The 17205-nt window shown below is 38.5% G+C and overlaps 6 protein-coding genes across 12 annotated transcripts; 3 read left to right on the top strand and 3 right to left on the bottom strand.

Moving 5' to 3' along the window:
• Positions 1–462: 462 nt before the first annotated feature.
• On the bottom strand, positions 463–2922 carry LOC140036773 (pentatricopeptide repeat-containing protein At3g12770-like). The gene has a single exon (XM_072079415.1). The coding sequence runs from the start codon at positions 2827–2829 to the stop codon at positions 706–708; it is 2124 nt and encodes a 707-aa protein (XP_071935516.1). The 5' UTR covers positions 2830–2922; the 3' UTR covers positions 463–705.
• Positions 2923–4246: 1324 nt separating this feature from the next.
• On the top strand, positions 4247–4858 carry LOC113726383 (diphthamide biosynthesis protein 3). The gene has a single exon (XM_072079434.1). It carries the CDS (start codon positions 4424–4426, stop codon positions 4673–4675), a length of 252 nt encoding a protein of 83 aa, XP_071935535.1. The 5' UTR covers positions 4247–4423; the 3' UTR covers positions 4676–4858.
• Positions 4792–10736, top strand: LOC113731363 (diphthamide biosynthesis protein 3-like). 6 transcript variants are annotated; one of them, XM_072079428.1, is made up of 6 exons: positions 4792–4923; positions 5030–5430; positions 5642–5671; positions 5772–6597; positions 7326–7442; positions 10194–10736. In XM_072079428.1, exons 5-6 carry the CDS (start codon positions 7416–7418, stop codon positions 10467–10469), a joined length of 303 nt encoding a protein of 100 aa, XP_071935529.1. In that variant the 5' UTR covers positions 4792–4923; positions 5030–5430; positions 5642–5671; positions 5772–6597; positions 7326–7415; the 3' UTR covers positions 10470–10736. The 6 variants fall into 6 exon arrangements, with proteins under 6 accessions (XP_071935529.1, XP_071935531.1, XP_071935530.1 ...); XM_072079430.1 differs by lacking the exon at positions 4792–4923 and having other exon boundaries at positions 5012–5430; positions 5772–5825; positions 6544–6597; XM_072079429.1 differs by lacking the exon at positions 4792–4923 and having other exon boundaries at positions 5012–5430; positions 5772–5825; positions 6505–6597.
• Positions 10737–11583: 847 nt separating this feature from the next.
• Positions 11584–12248, top strand: LOC113731361 (uncharacterized). 2 transcript variants are annotated; one of them, XM_027256584.2, is made up of 2 exons: positions 11584–11738; positions 11841–12248. In XM_027256584.2, exon 2 carries the CDS (start codon positions 11859–11861, stop codon positions 12234–12236), a length of 378 nt encoding a protein of 125 aa, XP_027112385.1. In that variant the 5' UTR covers positions 11584–11738; positions 11841–11858; the 3' UTR covers positions 12237–12248. The 2 variants fall into 2 exon arrangements, with proteins under 2 accessions (XP_027112385.1, XP_071935528.1); XM_072079427.1 differs by having other exon boundaries at positions 11601–11738; positions 11853–12248.
• A 494-nt stretch (positions 12249–12742) lies between these two features.
• Positions 12743–14875, bottom strand: LOC113731359 (uncharacterized). The gene has a single exon (XM_027256576.2). It carries the CDS (start codon positions 14355–14357, stop codon positions 13017–13019), a length of 1341 nt encoding a protein of 446 aa, XP_027112377.1. The 5' UTR covers positions 14358–14875; the 3' UTR covers positions 12743–13016.
• Positions 14876–15574: 699 nt separating this feature from the next.
• On the bottom strand, positions 15575–16705 carry LOC113733490 (uncharacterized). Its single transcript, XM_027259861.2, has one exon. It carries the CDS (start codon positions 16661–16663, stop codon positions 15761–15763), a length of 903 nt encoding a protein of 300 aa, XP_027115662.1. The 5' UTR covers positions 16664–16705; the 3' UTR covers positions 15575–15760.
• Between the last annotated feature and the right edge of the window lie 500 nt (positions 16706–17205).

Genomic DNA, 17205 nt, shown 5'->3' with positions numbered 1-17205 from the left:
ACACACACACGCAAAGGCTTCTCTTGGATTGAGGAATTTGAAATCCTCTCAAATCAATTTAACTGTTTAGGTTATTTAAGAGGCATTTGTATGTGTAATTCATCAATTATTTTAATGTTTCGAACGCTTTTAAATCATCAGTTAATTATAAATTCAAATACCTCCCAAACAATCCCAATAATTAGAAAAATTTTAGTGATTCTTTTTAAATCGTTAGTTGAATCCCTCAATTCAAATATAGCCAAAAATTCTTTTGCTTCTTGTTCATGTTCCAAACTCTCTCCGGAAGAGCCGAGAATAACCTTCTTTTAGTCAGTTAGCTGTTTCTAGGTTTTTATATATTAATTATTTATTTTTGACTAATGGAACTCATTCTCAATCAATTTCAGTAATTTCTCCTTACCGTAACCTTTCCTCCGCTGACCACTAATATTTTGTTCTTAAACTTCAGAGTCCTTATAATACAAGAGATTCCACACGAGAGGACTTCTTTGATAGATTGATGTTTGAATCAAAGGAATTTGACAGTCAAAAACGCGTGATTTACATCACCATTACAATTTTCAATACAACTTTTTATCTTTCCAATTACCTTTTTATCTCACATACATCACATCACAAAAAGTGCTACAGTAATTATTCCAAATAATATTTCAAATAATACCCTATCCAAACAAACCCAATGTTATTTCTCCGCCAGGAGGCTCACCAATAGTCTTTGCATGAACAGATTCCTTCTTCAAAAACATGGAACCGATTGGCATCTTTTATGATTAGAGCTCTTCCAAAAACTTTGGAGATAATCTTGCTTGCGGAGTGACAATCATTGCAAGTGCGAAGATTTTTTGTTATCCGTATGACCGTTCCTTGTTTGGTTTTCAACAGTCCAAGAACAATGGCCAACTTCTCACTGTGGTGATACAGAATATCCTCCCTCATATCATCCGAAACCTCCTGAAGTACACATTCTTTGTCTGGAACATAACCTTCTGATTTAATTTTCAAGATTATGCCCTTCAGGAACCCACTGATATGCTGGTATTGAGGATGATCTTTCTGACTTGCCATAAATGTGTATATTTGTCCATCGATCTCAATTGAACTAAAACCTGGATACTTCTTTAGTCTTGTCAATCGTAATGATGTCCTTGTCAGCTTTACAGCCTCCAAATTTCCAGCCAACGCGTACATGTTGGAGAGCAATATATGGTGCCCCACATCACTAGGCTTCAGCGCAGAGAGCTTCTGCGCTATCTCAACTCCCATATCCATGTTTCTATGAACTCTACAAGCACTAAGCATGGCACCATAAACATCAACAGTCGGGGGCAGATGCATATTGCAAATCATTCGGTAAGCATCATCTAACAGTCCCGCACGGCCAAGAAGATCAATAACACAAGCATAGTGCTTTGAATTGGGAACTATGTTCCAAAACTCGGCCATATGGTGAAAAATATGGAGTCCTTGATCAACCATCCCTGCGTGACTGCATGCACACAAGACTGATAATAACGTCCACTCATCAGGGTTTATGCCAGAACCCTTCATCTTCAAAAAGAGATCAATAGCGTCATTACCGTACCCATTCATGCTATAACCAGAAATTAGTGCATTCCAGCATGCCGCATCCTTCTCTTTCATAGAACCAAAATACCATTCTGCATCACCAATTTCTGCACAATTAGCATACATGTTTATGACAGCTGATCCGACAAAGATATCGCTTTGATAACCAATTTTTATCACCATTGCATGTATCCGCCTACCCTGTTGAAGAGCTCCAGAGCTGCTGCAGCCTGCTAAGATGCTTACCAAAGAAACAGCATCTAAAGCTGATTTTTCTGCTGCGATCATCTCGTTGAAATGTTCTATACTCCTGTTCCATTTTCCTTTCCTCAAAAACCCTGATAACATTACAGTCCAAACAACTATATCCTTCTTTGAAATCTCATTAAAAATACAATAAGCATCATCAACACCATCAGTCTTTATATATAAATCCATTAAGGCACTCATGACAAGTCGATCACAGACATACCCGATTCTAATTGTCAAGGCATGGACCACCCTTGCTAAACTCAAATCCCCTACACCTAAAGAAGCTGAAATCAAGCTCATTATGGTAAACACATCAATGGAATATCCTTTCCTTCTCATACAGTTAAAAAGGTTAAATGCCTCTTCACCAGACCCATTATCGGAGTAACCCAAAATCACAGAATTCCATGAAACAAGATTTCTTTCAGGCATATTGTCAAATATATGTCTAGCAAAATTCATGCACCGGATTTTCATATACATATCAACCAAAGCTGTTTCGACAAACACATTCCTTCCACAGCTCTGCCGAATCCAATAACCATGGACTGATTTGCCCATCCGTGTCAGCCCCAGTTTTGCAAATGCGGGCAAAATACTCGAAATTGTAGTTGCATTAGGCCTCACATAATTCAAAATCATCTCATGGAAGGCCTTAATTGCGTCAATGAGAAGATCATTTCTTGTGAACCCAGATATTAAAATTGTCCAAGAAACCAAATTCCTATTTTTAGTTCCAGAAAATATGTCCTGTGCACAATCTATAAGTCCGCAAGAAGCATACGAGTTCATTAATCTGTTGCAAAGAAAAATGTTGCTAGAAAGGCCAGAGGTAATTATGCAGGCATGGACTTGTTGGAGGGGCTTTGATTCTTTGAGTTCTTTGAGAATTGAAGCATGTGAAAGTGGGATGGAGTTGAGGCCAATTTGCTGGGTGATTTTAAAACTAAAAGTCGGCAGTTTCTGTAGGCATTGTTTTCGGCTACTGACCATTTGAAGTCTGTTCATGCTAAATTGGGTGGAAGGCTGGAAGTTGGCTTATCTTCGTCTGGGAGGAATTAGTACAAAAAGTCGTTTCTTATTAATTATTATTATTGTTTTTTCTTATAATGAGATACATTCTACTAATATATAATATCCATAACTGCAAAAATATAAAAAAAAAGTACATAAAAATATAGTCCTTATTTATTTATTTTCATTTTTAACTTCTATACATTGCATTAGGGCAAAATCCCATATTTAGTGTCTGTTTGATAACATAAAAAAGTGCTGAAACTGAATTCATTCAGACATTCAGATGTTTTGGGTGTTTGATAAATAAAAATTTTTCTGCTGAACTTATTAAGTGGTGCTGAATTTGTATGTATTTTTTTCAGCACAAGAATCGTAACTGAATGCTTAATTTGATAAGAATCAAGAGATTTTACTTCAATTACTTTATTTTATCTACCAAATCTATCATTGTTTGTTAATTACATTCAAAATCCTTATCTAATTAAACAACCTAATATTTTCTATCCAAAATCCTTATCTAATTAAACAACATGCCATTCTCTGTCTAATGGCTTTCTACTTCTATTTTTTCCCTATTTAATGACTTTTTTACAATTTCTCCATGCTCCTCACATCTGTCTACTCCTTATTTTTTTTTCCATCTTTCTACTCTTTCATAATTTTGTCATTTTTTTCCTCCAATTTTTTTTATTGCTACCGTACTCACTGATCTCAAATTCATTATTTCCAAGGTAAGTGACATTGATTATTTGTTGTTTTGCTTCAACATTTTTCCATTGAAGTAATTTAATTTCTAAATAATTTGGTATGAATTTAAAACTTGTTTATTGCAGCTTCCTTTTGCTTATATTTGGACTTTTCTTATCAAACTCTGATTTAAAAAAATATTTGCACCGATATTTGGACTTTTTCATAATATATTTATTCTTTTATATTACTTTGATTTAAAAATAAATATTGTCATTTTCATATCTAACAATTTTAAGCTAATTAAATCATAGGTTCCATTTCCTTTTTGGATTAAAAGATAGAAGTGCAAAATTGTACAATTTAGCTTATTAAGCATTAAGTTATAAATGTTTATCAAACAGTATAAATATGTTCAGCATTAAGATTCAGATATTCATATATCTTTTTTCAGTGCTTAATATTCAGCAAATTAATTGTTTCAGTATTCAGAATTCAGAATTCAGAATTCAGATTCAGTTTTATCAAACGGAGTCCATCAACTTTTTTCAGTAAAATAAATTTAGCCAATTAGTCCCTAAGTTTTTATTTTTGGCTAAAATTTTCTTTTCTTCTTTTTTTAAATCCAGCAAAATAAAAAAATTTTTTGGGTGCTCAACTTTTGAAACCAACCACGTTAACATTCCCAGTGTTTATAACGATTATAATATAATAATAATGAAATGGTTTGGCAACGTACGCTGTCGTCTTGCACTCGTGGAAGGCGGCTCAAGGAGCCCTAACTTTAATAGACGCCACCTCCGCCAGCCGGGCAACCCCCTGACCGAGGCTGCCCAAAACCCTAACTCTGTTCAAAGAAGCAGCTATAGTCCAGGACTTGAAAACAGCGAGAGATCAGATGTCGTACGACGACGTAGAGATTGAGGACATGGAATGGAACGAGGAGCTCCAGGCCTTCACGTATCCCTGCCCCTGCGGAGACCTCTTCCAGATCACCAGGGAAGAACTCCGTCTGGGCGAAGAGATCGCTCGGTGCCCTAGCTGTTCTCTTTACATCACCGTCATCTATAATACGGAAGATTTCGCCGATTCCAATCGCAAGAATAAGAATATCGAACCTCCCAAGCGACAGCCGGTTGCCGTCGCTTGAAAATCTCCCGGAGAGGGAATTTTGATTCCTTTTCTTTTTTTTCCCTAAGATTTTTGTCATTTTCCTATTGGCCTATATATATGTATTGTAGCTTGATGGAGAGAATTGGTTTTATTGTCTGTTGAGTGTATTTTTATGGATATCAATTGAAATAGAATTATTTTCGAGTTTGTGATTTTGGAAGTTTAGCATGTTCAATATTGTGATCAAGCCCTATGATTCTCAATCTGCTGTACCTTTTTTAACAGGTTTCTTTCTACCCCTTTTTTCGAGCAATCTACTGCATTCTAAAATGCTTGATATGATCTCTACCTGATTTCGAATGAGGAAGACCAATTCTGATTCTTGAATCAGGGTACAGATGCATTAACTAAGAAGAAGAAACCGAATCGATAATCATAGTCACAGGTGGGAACTGGGAATAAAACTACCATAGCATCATCCAACGAAAGAGGAGAGCAAATTTTTTGAGGCTGTAACATGCAATCAATTCCATCTATTCAAATTCAGATTGAACCCATTTTTTGAGGTGGGAACTGGGAATGAAACCACCATAATTGAACGAGTTTAAATGGTCCATGAAGGAGTCCAAAACTGACCTCTTGGACCCAACACCCACCCCACTCCTGGACCCAACACCTAGCCAACTGAACTGACCATCAAAGGGACATTCGAACCGGACGGCTGCTTCATCATTTTTATCTCCCTATCTAGCCGAGAACAAACGGTAACGGAGAAAAAAGAATTGCTCGAAGGTTCTCTCCTCTTCTTCTCTCTTGTCTTTATTTTTTTGGGTCAAAATCCTCCTCTTCTTCTATCTATCTATGTGATGAGGAAGTAGGAGAGACAAATCTGAAATCACTTTAGGTTTTGAATCTAAACATTTTGAGATTTTTCTTTCATTAAATTTTTTGTTCATGTTGTTTTCTCCTTATCTGAACTTGACCTATTTTTTTGTGATTGCAGACTGTTTCCGAGTCCAAGAAGATGATTCTGGTTAGTCTCATGTCTTCCATTGTCTCTATTTTCCCTGCTTTTGGTCTCTTTGCTTCCCGCTACAATTGTCAGAATTATTTTGGTGTTCCTTTTTGCTCAGTGTACACGGTCCAAGTAATGAACTTCACTGCAAATCCTCAGAAGTTGCTGCCAGGTTTTGAGTTTCTTTTAGTCTTTAATTTGCTAATCAATGGATAAATTTGTGTTCCTTGGATTTTGAACAACAAAAAAGTTTGCTCTGATATCAGACTTTGCTAATATGTCATTTTTGGACAAAATTTTTTTGTTCCTGTGATGCTTTAATTTGCGCCAAAGATACAATAAGTTTTGTGCAAATAATTATAGAAACATGGAGAAAGATGAAGATTTATTGGGATTTTTCGAAAAAAACAGTGTAAAAACCACGCGCTCTACCAGGGGTTTTACATTGACAAGGTGCTTTTTAATTAGCACTACTAATTAGTTAATCTATTCATGGGCGAACTAGCAATGCATTTTACTATGAAAACGCCTCACTGCCAAGCTTAAAGTTTTAGTTATTCCACATATATATATAGTTTTCGTGCCCTATGCATCATTGTTAAAGAGCGCCAATGATTGTGAGATTCTGATGTGCTTCTTGGAGCTATTGACTCGTATGATAGGATGGATATGCCGCCTCTGACCTATGTCTTCACAGTTGTGGGATATACGCAAATCCACTTGATTGATCTTATTCTTGGAGGGACAAACAAAATTCCTTCTTTAGTTCTCTAGCTGAAATAATAGTAGCAGTTGTAGTTATAAGTGTGGAGTGATATTAACTACTTGCACTATTGCTTCTGTATTTGTAGAGGTTCTGAATAGCAGCTAATCAAGTACTCAGTTTTCAGGCTCATCTTCCATCTGTCTAGCTGCAAAATGGTTCCTTTGCTTTGAATATCTTGGTATGTCTTTGGGCATTTTTAATTTTTTCCTGCTTTCATTGGCTTTATTTCATAATGATGTAGAACTTTTCTAGCATCAAACATGCATTGAATTGTGAGGTTGCTTGAACAAAAGACAAAAATGTTGATGTTTGTTGGTGGCTATCAAAAGTTTATGCCTCCATTCATATCTAAGGAAATGCATGGCCTCAACTTTAACTGATAGATATTCTTCAAAAGAAAGACCTTTACATTTGATCTTGACAATGAGCAACTGCCAAAGGGGATAAGTAAGAATGTTATGTTGATGATATTACTGTTTGAAATATTTTAGAGGATCAATTATTTTTTAAGAGCAATTACTAGCTCCTGGTACTCTATGGTTCTTGGCATGCTTCTTTGTTGTTCTATGATTTTTATCTATATTTGGGAGGTTTGAGTGGGATTTGTGACACTAATTAAGTTTTTTCAACAATTTTCTCTCTACACTAACAAAATGGCACCTTAGTATTTTTGTATGGCTTCACTTTTGTTTTCAGCTTTCCTTACTATGGAAGATTCATTTTGCTATTAACCTCTCAAAAGATATAAAAAATGCATAGGATGTTTAATGACATGCCCTTTTTTTAATAAAGAAACTTTCCTTACTTTTTGCATGTTCAATTAAACTACTCGACACTTCATAAGACAGCAGTATTTTTCAAACTTATTGTAGCTCTTAATATTTGCGTTCATGTCTCGTGCATCAGATTTGTAGGCTATGCATTTGGTTGAAGTGCTTTGATTATCCCAAAAGTCTCAACAGGAATAAAGAGATCGACTTAAAGGTGAAATTTCATATGCAAGGAAATTATCTGGCCTCTAAGGTAGTTCACAATTTTTAAATCATTATGAATCTTTTGTGGCCTCTCTTAAGGTTTGTATGTTAGTTGTTAAGATGATAACATAAAGTTTCCTATTTAAAACCTAATTTAAATTTAAGGTTGCAAAAACAAAGAATTTCAAATGATTACTCCTTGGCTCCTCCGTCTTCCCAACTGGACAACTATTAATGTGAAATTTAAATAATTCAAAAATTTTTTGGTCTAATCAGATTTGTCCCAAACCAGGCAGAATATAAAATTTTGCTTGCATGTGTGCTGGATCCTGCATCAAAAAATTTCCTGAGCTAAAGAGATGTCAAGTGTGCTTAATAATAGTGTTGAGACTTCTCTTCTTTTGTGGAGTATCAAAGTTGTATGCTGTAGTTTTGTAAATTCAAAGATTGGACTAGCTGGATACATTTGTTCTGATATTTAGAAACCTGTTGTGTGTGCCAGTGGAGATGATCACCGACCTCCATTCTAAATGGTCATCCCGGTGAACATCTTTATCATATATTACTGATTGGTAATCCAATATGGTACTAGGAGTTAATTTCTATGTACTATTAGGAGCCTTACATTGGTTGAACATTAAATAATGGTTGTGCGGATTGGAAAAACAATGTGTATTTCCTATTGTATCAAATAGGATCGCAGACTACATAAAATCTATTGATTTAAGTGTCTTGCACTTTTTTTCCTCCTCTGCTTTGGGAGTTATTTGGTATTCTAAAATTCAGATAATCCTTTTAAGACCCTGATTTGCTCAATTCGTGGAAGGCGGCTCAAGGAGCCCTAACTTTAATAGACGCCACCTCCACCAGCCGGGCAACAACCTGAGTGAGGCTGCGCAAAACCCTAACTCTGTTCAGAGAAGCAGCTATAGTCCAGAAATGTTTTCAAAACCGGACCGGACCGGCCGGTTCGACTGGTCGAACCATGAACCGGCCATGTGTCCGGTCCGGTTCATAGCTTGTATTGATTTTGTCCTAGAACCGGTCAAAACCATAAAAAACCGTTCAAACCGTTAAATTCGGATTGAACCGTGAACCGCAGTTTTTAAATTTTTCACAATATTGACTGAATTTTGACCGAAATTAAGAATTAAACCTAGTCTTCTCTCAAGTCTTCAGTCTTCAATCTTCACAATTTTCTCATCCGCCGCATTTGCTCCATAGCGCCGGGCTCCTTCCAAATCCCCCAACTTCACAGCCGATTCGAAGGTGTTGCTGGAGATTTTTGTTGCTCCTAGTCTTCTCTCAAGTCTTCAGTCTTCAATCTTCACAATTTTCTCATCCGCTGCATTTGCTCCATAGCGCCCGGCTCCTTCCAAATCCCCCAACTTCACAGCCGATTCGAAGGTGTTGCTGGAGATTTTTGTCGGTTGCGTGGGCAGCTTCATTTGCGGCAGGGGCCGCAACGGCGGCAGTTTCATTGTGGAGAGGCGGGGCGGAAGGGAGGGAAGTCTTCACTCCATTCTTCACAAAAGATCTGGTTTGTCCTCAAATTAGATAAGTCTGTTTGTCCTGCAAATTTTTTTTTTTACTCGTTAGTTGGCTCTGTTGCCTGGCTTGAAGATTGTAGCAATTATAATGCTTAGCTGGAACATAAAATTGAAGAAGAAAGAAAACATTTCTGATTCCTCCTTGCTTCCAGTTTGCAACCGAGAGAGTGAGGGAGAGAATTAAAAATTTGCTAGCTTTATTTCTCTCGCTTGTAACCTGGAAACTGTGAGCCAAAAGTGAGGAAAAAATGAGTGACTGGTGCGGCTTAGGAAGAACTGAAGCAGGAACTAAAAGTGCAGGCTGCAACTTTCAAATTCTAGGAGGAAAAGGGAAGGTAAAATTCTGTAATAACCTCTTACGCGTCTAATATACATGATACTTAAGCTGCCTATGAATTTAGCTAGGAAAATGGACCCTTGGCTGAGGGAAAAAAAATCTGTGCAGCAACTGAAAGTTTACTAGGAAGAAAATTGCACAAAAAGAATGTGTGTTCAGATACAGTTCTGTGTTTCATGTATTTCCTTTAATTTTGATGGGGAATAGCATTTGTGAGACAACTTCAGAATGGCGAACTAGCTGTAGAATCAGGCAAGAGATAATTTAAACACCTTAGTTTAATTGGATTTCTCTAAATGGCTGGGCTGTCTCTAGTACAGCAACTGCGGAAATGTTGGTTAGCATGTTCAGCATGCCGACAAACAAGTTAAATGACTTGTTTATGCATTTGTACTTGGTGGCTGAAGTCCACTTATCAGAATATAATCATTTTCTGGTTGTTGGAATTTTCCTGAATCATTTGAAAGGAAGAAAATGCTATTTGATACCTACTTAGTGCACCATTCTTGGATAGCTACATCACTCAACAGAAGGTTTATCCAGTGTGGATAGGACATTTTGCTTCTTAAAGTTATACATAGCCTATAGAAATTATTTTAAGTAAACGAAGGCAAGATGCAACTTTGGATAAGTTAAAGTTATGAAATGGAGTTTTCTATTATGTGAGGTCAGTCCAAAATATTGACACATCAAAACTAAGGAAGACCTCCGATCAAAGTTGTTAATTATGGAGTTTTCTTATGTTAATTGTGGTTTAGCATTTATATCTTATTCTGTGCACAGGTATGTGTGTGTCTATATATATATATATATTATTTATTGAACCGGAGTTGAATCGGTCCGACCGGTTGAACTTCGACCCTTTCACTTCACCGGTTCAATTAACGGTCCGAGTTTTAAAACATTGCGGCAGAACTTGAAATCAGCGAGAGATCAGATGTCGTACGACGACGTAGAGATTGAGGACATGGAATGGAACGAGAAGCTCCAGGCCTTCACGTATCCCTGCCCCTGCGGAGACCTCTTCCAGATCACCAAGAAAGAACTCCGTTTGGGCGAAGAAATCGCTCGGTGCCCTAGCTGTTCTCTTTACATCACTGTCATCTATAATACGGAAGATTTCGCCGATTCCAATCGCAAGAATAAGAATATCGAACCTCCCAAGCGACAGCCGGTTGCCGTCACTTGAAAATCTCCCGGAGAGCGAAATTTGATTCCTTTTCTTTTTTTCCCTAAGATTTTTGTCATTTTCCTATTGGCTCAATTGTCGTTAAGGTATATTTGTTGGGCGGCAATGATAATTTCGTTAGAGTTGTATTTTTTTTTCCCGTGAAATGGAGGAAATAGGGAGGCCATATATGTAGCTTGATGGTGAGAATTGGTTTTATTGTTTGTTGAGTGTATTTATACGGATATCAGTTGAAATAGAATTATTTTCGAGTTTGTGATTTTGGAAGTTTAGCATGTTCAATATTGTGATCAAGCCCTGTGATTCTCAATCCGCTGCACCTTCTTTTAACAGGTTTCTTTCTACCCTTTTTTTCGAGCAATCTACTGCATTCTAAAATGCTTGATATGATCTCTACCTGATTTGGCATGAGGAAGGCCAATTCCGATTCTTGAATCAGGATACAGATGCATTAACCAAGAAGAAGAAACCGAATCGATGATCATAGTCACAGGTGGGAACTGGGAATAAAACCACCACAACATCATCCATCCAAAGAGGAGCAAATTTTTTGAGGTTGTAACATGCAATCAATTCCATCTCTTCAAATTCAGATTGAACCCATTTGAATCCTAAACTGTACAAATTACAATGCAATTGCCCTAACAATTTTATAGATACCCAGTCCTAAACGGATTCGGGCTTCATGATACATTGATATACTAGAAAAAATAAATCTTCGGATTGCTGACCTCCTTATTAGTTGAGAACTTGTTTGCCTAGTTCGAGGCATTGTTTTGCGAAGAGGAGATGTGGTGTTAAGGTTCATTCCTACTTGCTATTGTTTTTGGTTTGTTTTCAATCAGTTTTCTGATTCGGAAGGTCATACAAATAAGATTCCTACTTTTGAACTTCCCTTTACCCTAGATATTTTGAGTGACATTCATAGCCAGATTGAATAATTTCTGAAAACAGGCTTCTGCTATTTTGTGTTATTTGGAGAAATCATCACTGAACTTTGATAATAAGTAGTTACTGTGCTTGTTAATTCAGAGATGACAGAAATGGTCTTCTAAGTCCTCAAAAGCCCACACTTTTCTTGGCCCCTATCAAAGCTAACGCTTTTACCATTCAAAGAAATCTCATCCGATCCTTTTTTCAGCCAACCATTGGCTGACCATCTTATCCACTTCATTTCATTTCTCTCCGTAGAAAGTCTCACTTGCTCACTCATTCTTTATCTCTGCATTTTAGCAAACTTAGAGCTCTGCACCGATCATTTCGAACAAGGTAACTTGATCACCCTATCAAGTCCAAAAGAAACACGTATCTGTATTTTAAGGTAGTCAGGTACCCCTTTTGCATAATTGTTGCATCTTTCTCATTCCATAGGTTGTTGGTCAGGAAGCAATGGCGATAGCCACAGCTACACTATCTCCGGCCACGATTAAGGCTGCAGCTATTCCTGGCTCAGGAAGAACCTCCCTAAGGAGGACCAAAGTCACCTATATTAGTGGGTTGAACTCATTTGGTGGCCTTAAGGCTCACAACAATGTTGTCTCATTAGGCCTTCCTGTTAGCACTGAACAATCCTTTGCCAAGATTGTTGGCTCATTGAGTTGTCCTTCACAGAGCAAAGGCAGAGGTGGCGGAGCTCTCTCTTCAACCTGCAATGCTGCTGATGAGATATTTAGGATTGCTGCTATCATTCAAGTCCTAGTTCTTATTGGAGTAGCTGTGGGATTTGTTCTTCTTCGAATCGAAACCTCCGTTGAAGAGTCCGAATAAGAAATTACAAAATTTAGTTGGTTAAAGAAGATGTTTTTCATCAAGGTTTCTGTTCTTTTTTGCCTAATTCTATTCTGGATGTAGAATTGAGTTAATTTGGACAAGTGAACCAAATTTGTACAATTCGTTTCTGTTGGAAACTTCTTGAGACACTGCGTTGATCAACATTTATCCTTTCTATTGCCAAAAGCTAGACATTCATCATCTCAGTCATCCATTTATTTGTGGCTCCCTATTCTGGTTTAACGCTTGACACCAAGTTTACTCGTGAAACTCTTCAAGCTCAGACCTGCCAACTTATGACACAAAAAACAATTATTTATTTATTTATTTTCCTCAACTGCTTGTGAACCTTCTTATTTGGATTGTGATTTTTTATAGAAAATTTTTTTACGTTTTCTTTGAACACATTTTCCAATCACCTTCTTACCTCGCACATTAACTGATGGATGAAATTTTGGCAACCAACTGAAGGATTTTATGCTGCTTTTCCTGGGAACAATGCAGGCTTCTACATCTTGGATACTATTTATCAAGAATTATCTTGCTTCGTACAACAGATACTAAACTGCAAAACTACAAGCTAAAGAAATTAATAGACATCTTGCCCAGAGCAGAACATTTTGCGATGGAGCTAGCATATTGGCTCTGTTATTTCCGTTTCCTTTGTATCCCGGTTAGATAAAGTGTACACATGATTGAGCTACCTTGTGCCTGTAGTTGGATAAAGACACATTAAACCTTGTTATGTTGCTCAATGATTTATTGGCATGAAAAACCTCATCGTGAGTTCTCACGAATTCCTCTGTAAGGTATCATCCATTTTGCATTCCAAAAGATTGATACTTTGGGCCTTATAGGACTAACAAGAGGCAGCTGTTGGTATGCTTCTTCCTCCACAATTAGAGGCAGCCATAAATATCTTGAATCGCGCAAGTCATCTGGCTTCCAACGATCAGCCATAAAAACAAATGACCCCGGAGGTCCCCCTGGCATGGGAAGTACAAATGTACTCTGAGCAAAGAATGTGTTGACCCGAAAAACTTTGTTTGCTCCAAAGCAAGGGTTTCCAATGGCCTCCCATGGCCCCATAATTGATTCAGCCACATGAACCAGTGCCTCATTGGGTGCCCAGCCACTACAGCCTGATGTGATCATGTAGTAGTTGCTTTGGTGTTTAAACACAGCATGCGCTTCTCTGTGCTGTCCGACTAAAACCTTGGTCATAGAATTTGTAACATCAAGATAATCTTTACTGAGGGGACCAATATGAGTTTGTCTATTGTGCAGAGAAGAGTAAAACAGGTATGCTATACCATCTCCATCTTTGAAAATTGTCATGTCCCTGCTATCGAATCCGTGAGGACTCTTGCTATAAAGATAAACAAATGGACCAGTTGGAGAACTGCTGATAGCAATTCCAACTGAGGCTTTAGTGTAGTTAGCATCATCAATGTGCATCCACATTACATATTTACGTGTCTTCTCATTGTAAATCACTTTAGGCCTCTCTAGAACTTTGGACTTGTGTAGATCATGAGTCTCGTTCTTTTCTTCTGCTTTCAGCACAACGCCCTCATTCTTCCAAGTCCACAAATCCTTGGAAGAATAACATCCAACTCCAATGACATCCACCCTGGCCACGCCCTTCCTAGGAGCACGGTAGGTTGGACCATCCTTGTACTCACCATACCAGTAGTACCTCCTTGATCTCTCATCGTACAAAATCCCGCCTCCATGAGCTTGGATTGGATTCCCATCCGTGTCCAGCCAAATTCTTCCTGGATAATAGTAATTCCTATCACTCCCTTCCCCCGGATCGATAGCGTTTCTCTTATCAGGAAAGAAAAAACTCCTGATCTGGGAGCCCTTGTCAAGAAACTCATCAACCAGGCTTGTAGTTTGCGTGTCTTGCCCTTTCGATAAGGGTGGGTGTTCCAGTTCCTCCACATCTACGAGCTCACCAAATTGAGAAAGATAGGTGTTAGGCATTTGAATTTTTGCACCAGGCACAAAGGGTTGGCTCGTTATGGAGTATAACCGGATCGTGATCAGGCACCCCAACAAGCTAAACACCACAACTGGGCACAGGCATCTGATTCTGGATGATAACCGAGTCATGATTCAAGTGGGACTTCAGGACAACGGGTGCTGCAGAATTCTGATGTTCGTGCAGTTCTTATCCAGAAAGTAAAGAGGTAAATGCTTTGTGAATTTTCTCCACAAGGATCTCGCATGCAGCTCATTGGATGGGGGTCAGAGTAACTGCTTTGTTCTCTTGAGCTTACTTTAGAATTAGATTGCTTGTAACCTACTGGAGGAGAACATGCTTCGTCAGTGATAAAGGTAGTACTGCTCACTTATTATGGAGACTAAGCAAGTATCATGGATCTCGAGACATGAGGGTGATGAAAACTTGAAACGATGAAATTAATTAACTATTCTTTTTTTTTTTTTTTTGTCGACGAAGTGGGTGTCCGGGTCAATTCCGTAAAGGCGGCCCGACTAATCCCACTCCGGCCCGGCCCGACGCCCCAATCAGACCTAGCACGTTAGATGCACGGCGGAACTGGTGTTGCTGCGGAGGTTCGACCCCAGGACCTGACGGTCCCGAGGAAGAGGCGCCAACCACCAGCCCATTCACGTGGGGGCAATTAATTAACTATTCAATGGGAACGCATTTCTTGAAATTACTTTAGGCGGCCCTAGACCAACCCATCTACCCACCCACGCAGTCACCCTCAACATCTTCATAACTTGGACCTAGTTTTGTTATTTTAACTTTTTTTTTTTTTGGTCCTTTCCGTGTTTTGACAATCATAATCTTTCTTCTTGATACAGTCATGTTTCATAATATCGGCCGATACCGATACGTATCGGTCGAGTCGTAACTGGAATGGAGGGGACTGTTACGATGTCAATCGCTGTAATATTATCATATCCGCAACGACTTGCTTTGATTCGGCCGATATTGGCCTATTCGAATTTGTGATGCATGATATCGACCGATATATCCGAGTCAATTCGAAATTGACTCGGATATTTTTCAAAATTGTATCTTTTTTTTAATATTTTCTAATTTTAGTAATTTTTTCAAAAATTTTGGAAACTTTCATGTGCTATAATGTGCGTATCACCCGATATTCAATCGATATGCCGCGATGGATGTGGAACAACCGAGACCGCGACGCGGCCTCAACCCACGATGTCAAACCATGGATACAGTCCACAAACTATTTTCATCTAGGGACGAAAACCTAACGAACTTTGACCAAGAGTAGCTGTCTAAGGCACTTCTCTTGAAAGTATATCGATTATTAGTCTAAGTTTGCACGAAGTTTTCAATCCATCAGTATACTGAAATCAGTCTTGACAGGAATACATCGAGGGCAAACGATAGCTTAACGCTCCAAAATCACTTATTCTTATATACATCATTCCTCGGAATCCAAACACTACATGGACTCCCAAGTTCATCGAAGGCCCTTTAATTGGCAACTAATTTGCCAGACTTGAGTAGTCAGTCAAGTTCTCACTTCTCGTGGCCAAGTTTGCTTGAATTCCGTAATTGGTAAGGGTATATCCGTGGCTCTAGTTTGTAATTGCTTATAGTCAGTTGATGGTCCTCTAGGTGCAAAAGCTCTGGAAAATCCAAGCAAAATCCCCGTGACAAAGATCAAAACTGCAGAAAGCATCCAACTGAGCTGCAAGTTAGCCAGTGCTCTTGCCCTGAAACTAGCTTCTTGAGTCTCACAGACGACCGCTCCTTGCATGATGCTGCTGCTGGCATCACTTAACTGCGCCACACATCCTTGTGGAATGAACTTAGGAACCCACAACATGAATCCCATAACGATGAACCAGCATCCTTGTAATATGACTGAAACCGAAAGAACTAGTGCTGCAGGGAAACTAGAAGGACAAGAAGTTACAACCAATGCAGCGAACAGTGACACCAATACTATGAGCTGCAAAAGCCCATGGTAATGACCCTCAAGTCCAATGTGATCAGTTGAGTGGTAATGGAGCAAGAAAAGCTCTTGAGCAAAAACAGAGGCTGCAAGTATGCCGGAGACGCCAGATAGGGTCTCAGGCAAATGACTTAGCTCTGCAAGAAGATTGAAACCAGAAAAAATGGCAAGGTGAAGGAACATAGTTGCATGCTCAAAATTCTCATGTTTGAAAGAAAGGTGTAGAGGAGGAAAGTCCAAGATTTGCATGAAAATTGCCAAGATGGAGAAAGACAAGACAAGTATGAGCTCCAGATTTTTAAGTTTGCAAATTGGACTCCTAAATGGGTACCAAAACCTTGCTGTAAATTTAGAAGAGTCATTTGCATAGCAGGCTCTGACTGTGTTGAAGGCATGCCAGAAACCAAGGCTGGCAAGGGCGAAGCCAGATACTAGGTGTTCCACAAGTTTTCCCATTGAAGTTTCTGATATTGGAGAATTGGGTCTGCTGCAAGGCTTAAAAACTTGGAAGTACTTTGCGGAATTTCGTCTCAGAAATGCACGATAGGTTTTGTAAACAAAATTTGGTGCATGGTGCATGTGTTTCCACAAACAATTCCACTAAAATGATGACAAACCATCCAAATGTGACCCTTCCACTATTCTTCAAAGAAAAATTGTGTCTACAGTTGTAATGGAAAGGTTATGACATATAATCTCATAGCCTTGCGTATTAGGACTCATGTTTGTTTGAATGGCGATTTAATGCAATAACACACTAAAGATTAAGGCATAGAGGCAGTTGACAAGAGCTAGTGGATTACCATATTCAATTGTCAATTGACCATAAATGCATAACCATCTTTCAGGAATTCGAAGCCAGTGAACTGATAACAAGGGATACAGACCTTTGACCCCACCATCAAGTAGTGGACTCTGATATGTTTCAATTCTTAAAAGTAGCACATGAGACGTTATCACTTGTTTAAAGATATAATATCTTTACTGGCGATAACAAG

This window comes from Coffea arabica, chromosome 2e (assembly GCF_036785885.1).
Source record: "Coffea arabica cultivar ET-39 chromosome 2e, Coffea Arabica ET-39 HiFi, whole genome shotgun sequence".
NCBI classification, from domain to species: domain Eukaryota; kingdom Viridiplantae; phylum Streptophyta; class Magnoliopsida; order Gentianales; family Rubiaceae; genus Coffea; species Coffea arabica.
Note: the sequence above shows the minus strand (reverse complement) of the source record. Positions and strands in the feature narration are given on the sequence as shown.

What these genes read in the sequence shown, in the direction of transcription:
- LOC113731359 (XM_027256576.2), bottom strand. Translation starts at nt 14,357, where the DNA reads ATGACTCGGTTATCATCCAGAATCAGATGCCTGTGCCCAGTTGTGGTG.
- LOC113733490 (XM_027259861.2), bottom strand. Translation starts at nt 16,663, where the DNA reads ATGGGAAAACTTGTGGAACACCTAGTATCTGGCTTCGCCCTTGCCAGC.
- LOC140036773 (XM_072079415.1), bottom strand. Translation starts at nt 2,829, where the DNA reads ATGAACAGACTTCAAATGGTCAGTAGCCGAAAACAATGCCTACAGAAA.
- LOC113731363 (XM_072079428.1), top strand. Translation starts at nt 7,416, where the DNA reads ATGCAAGGAAATTATCTGGCCTCTAAG. An exon ending in GAAATTATCTGGCCTCTAAG is followed by an intron (nt 7,443 to 10,193) that starts GTAGTTCACAAT and finishes ACATTGCGGCAG; the next exon opens with AACTTGAAATCAGCGAGAGA.
- LOC113726383 (XM_072079434.1), top strand. Translation starts at nt 4,424, where the DNA reads ATGTCGTACGACGACGTAGAGATTGAGGACATGGAATGGAACGAGGAG.
- LOC113731361 (XM_027256584.2), top strand. Translation starts at nt 11,859, where the DNA reads ATGGCGATAGCCACAGCTACACTATCTCCGGCCACGATTAAGGCTGCA.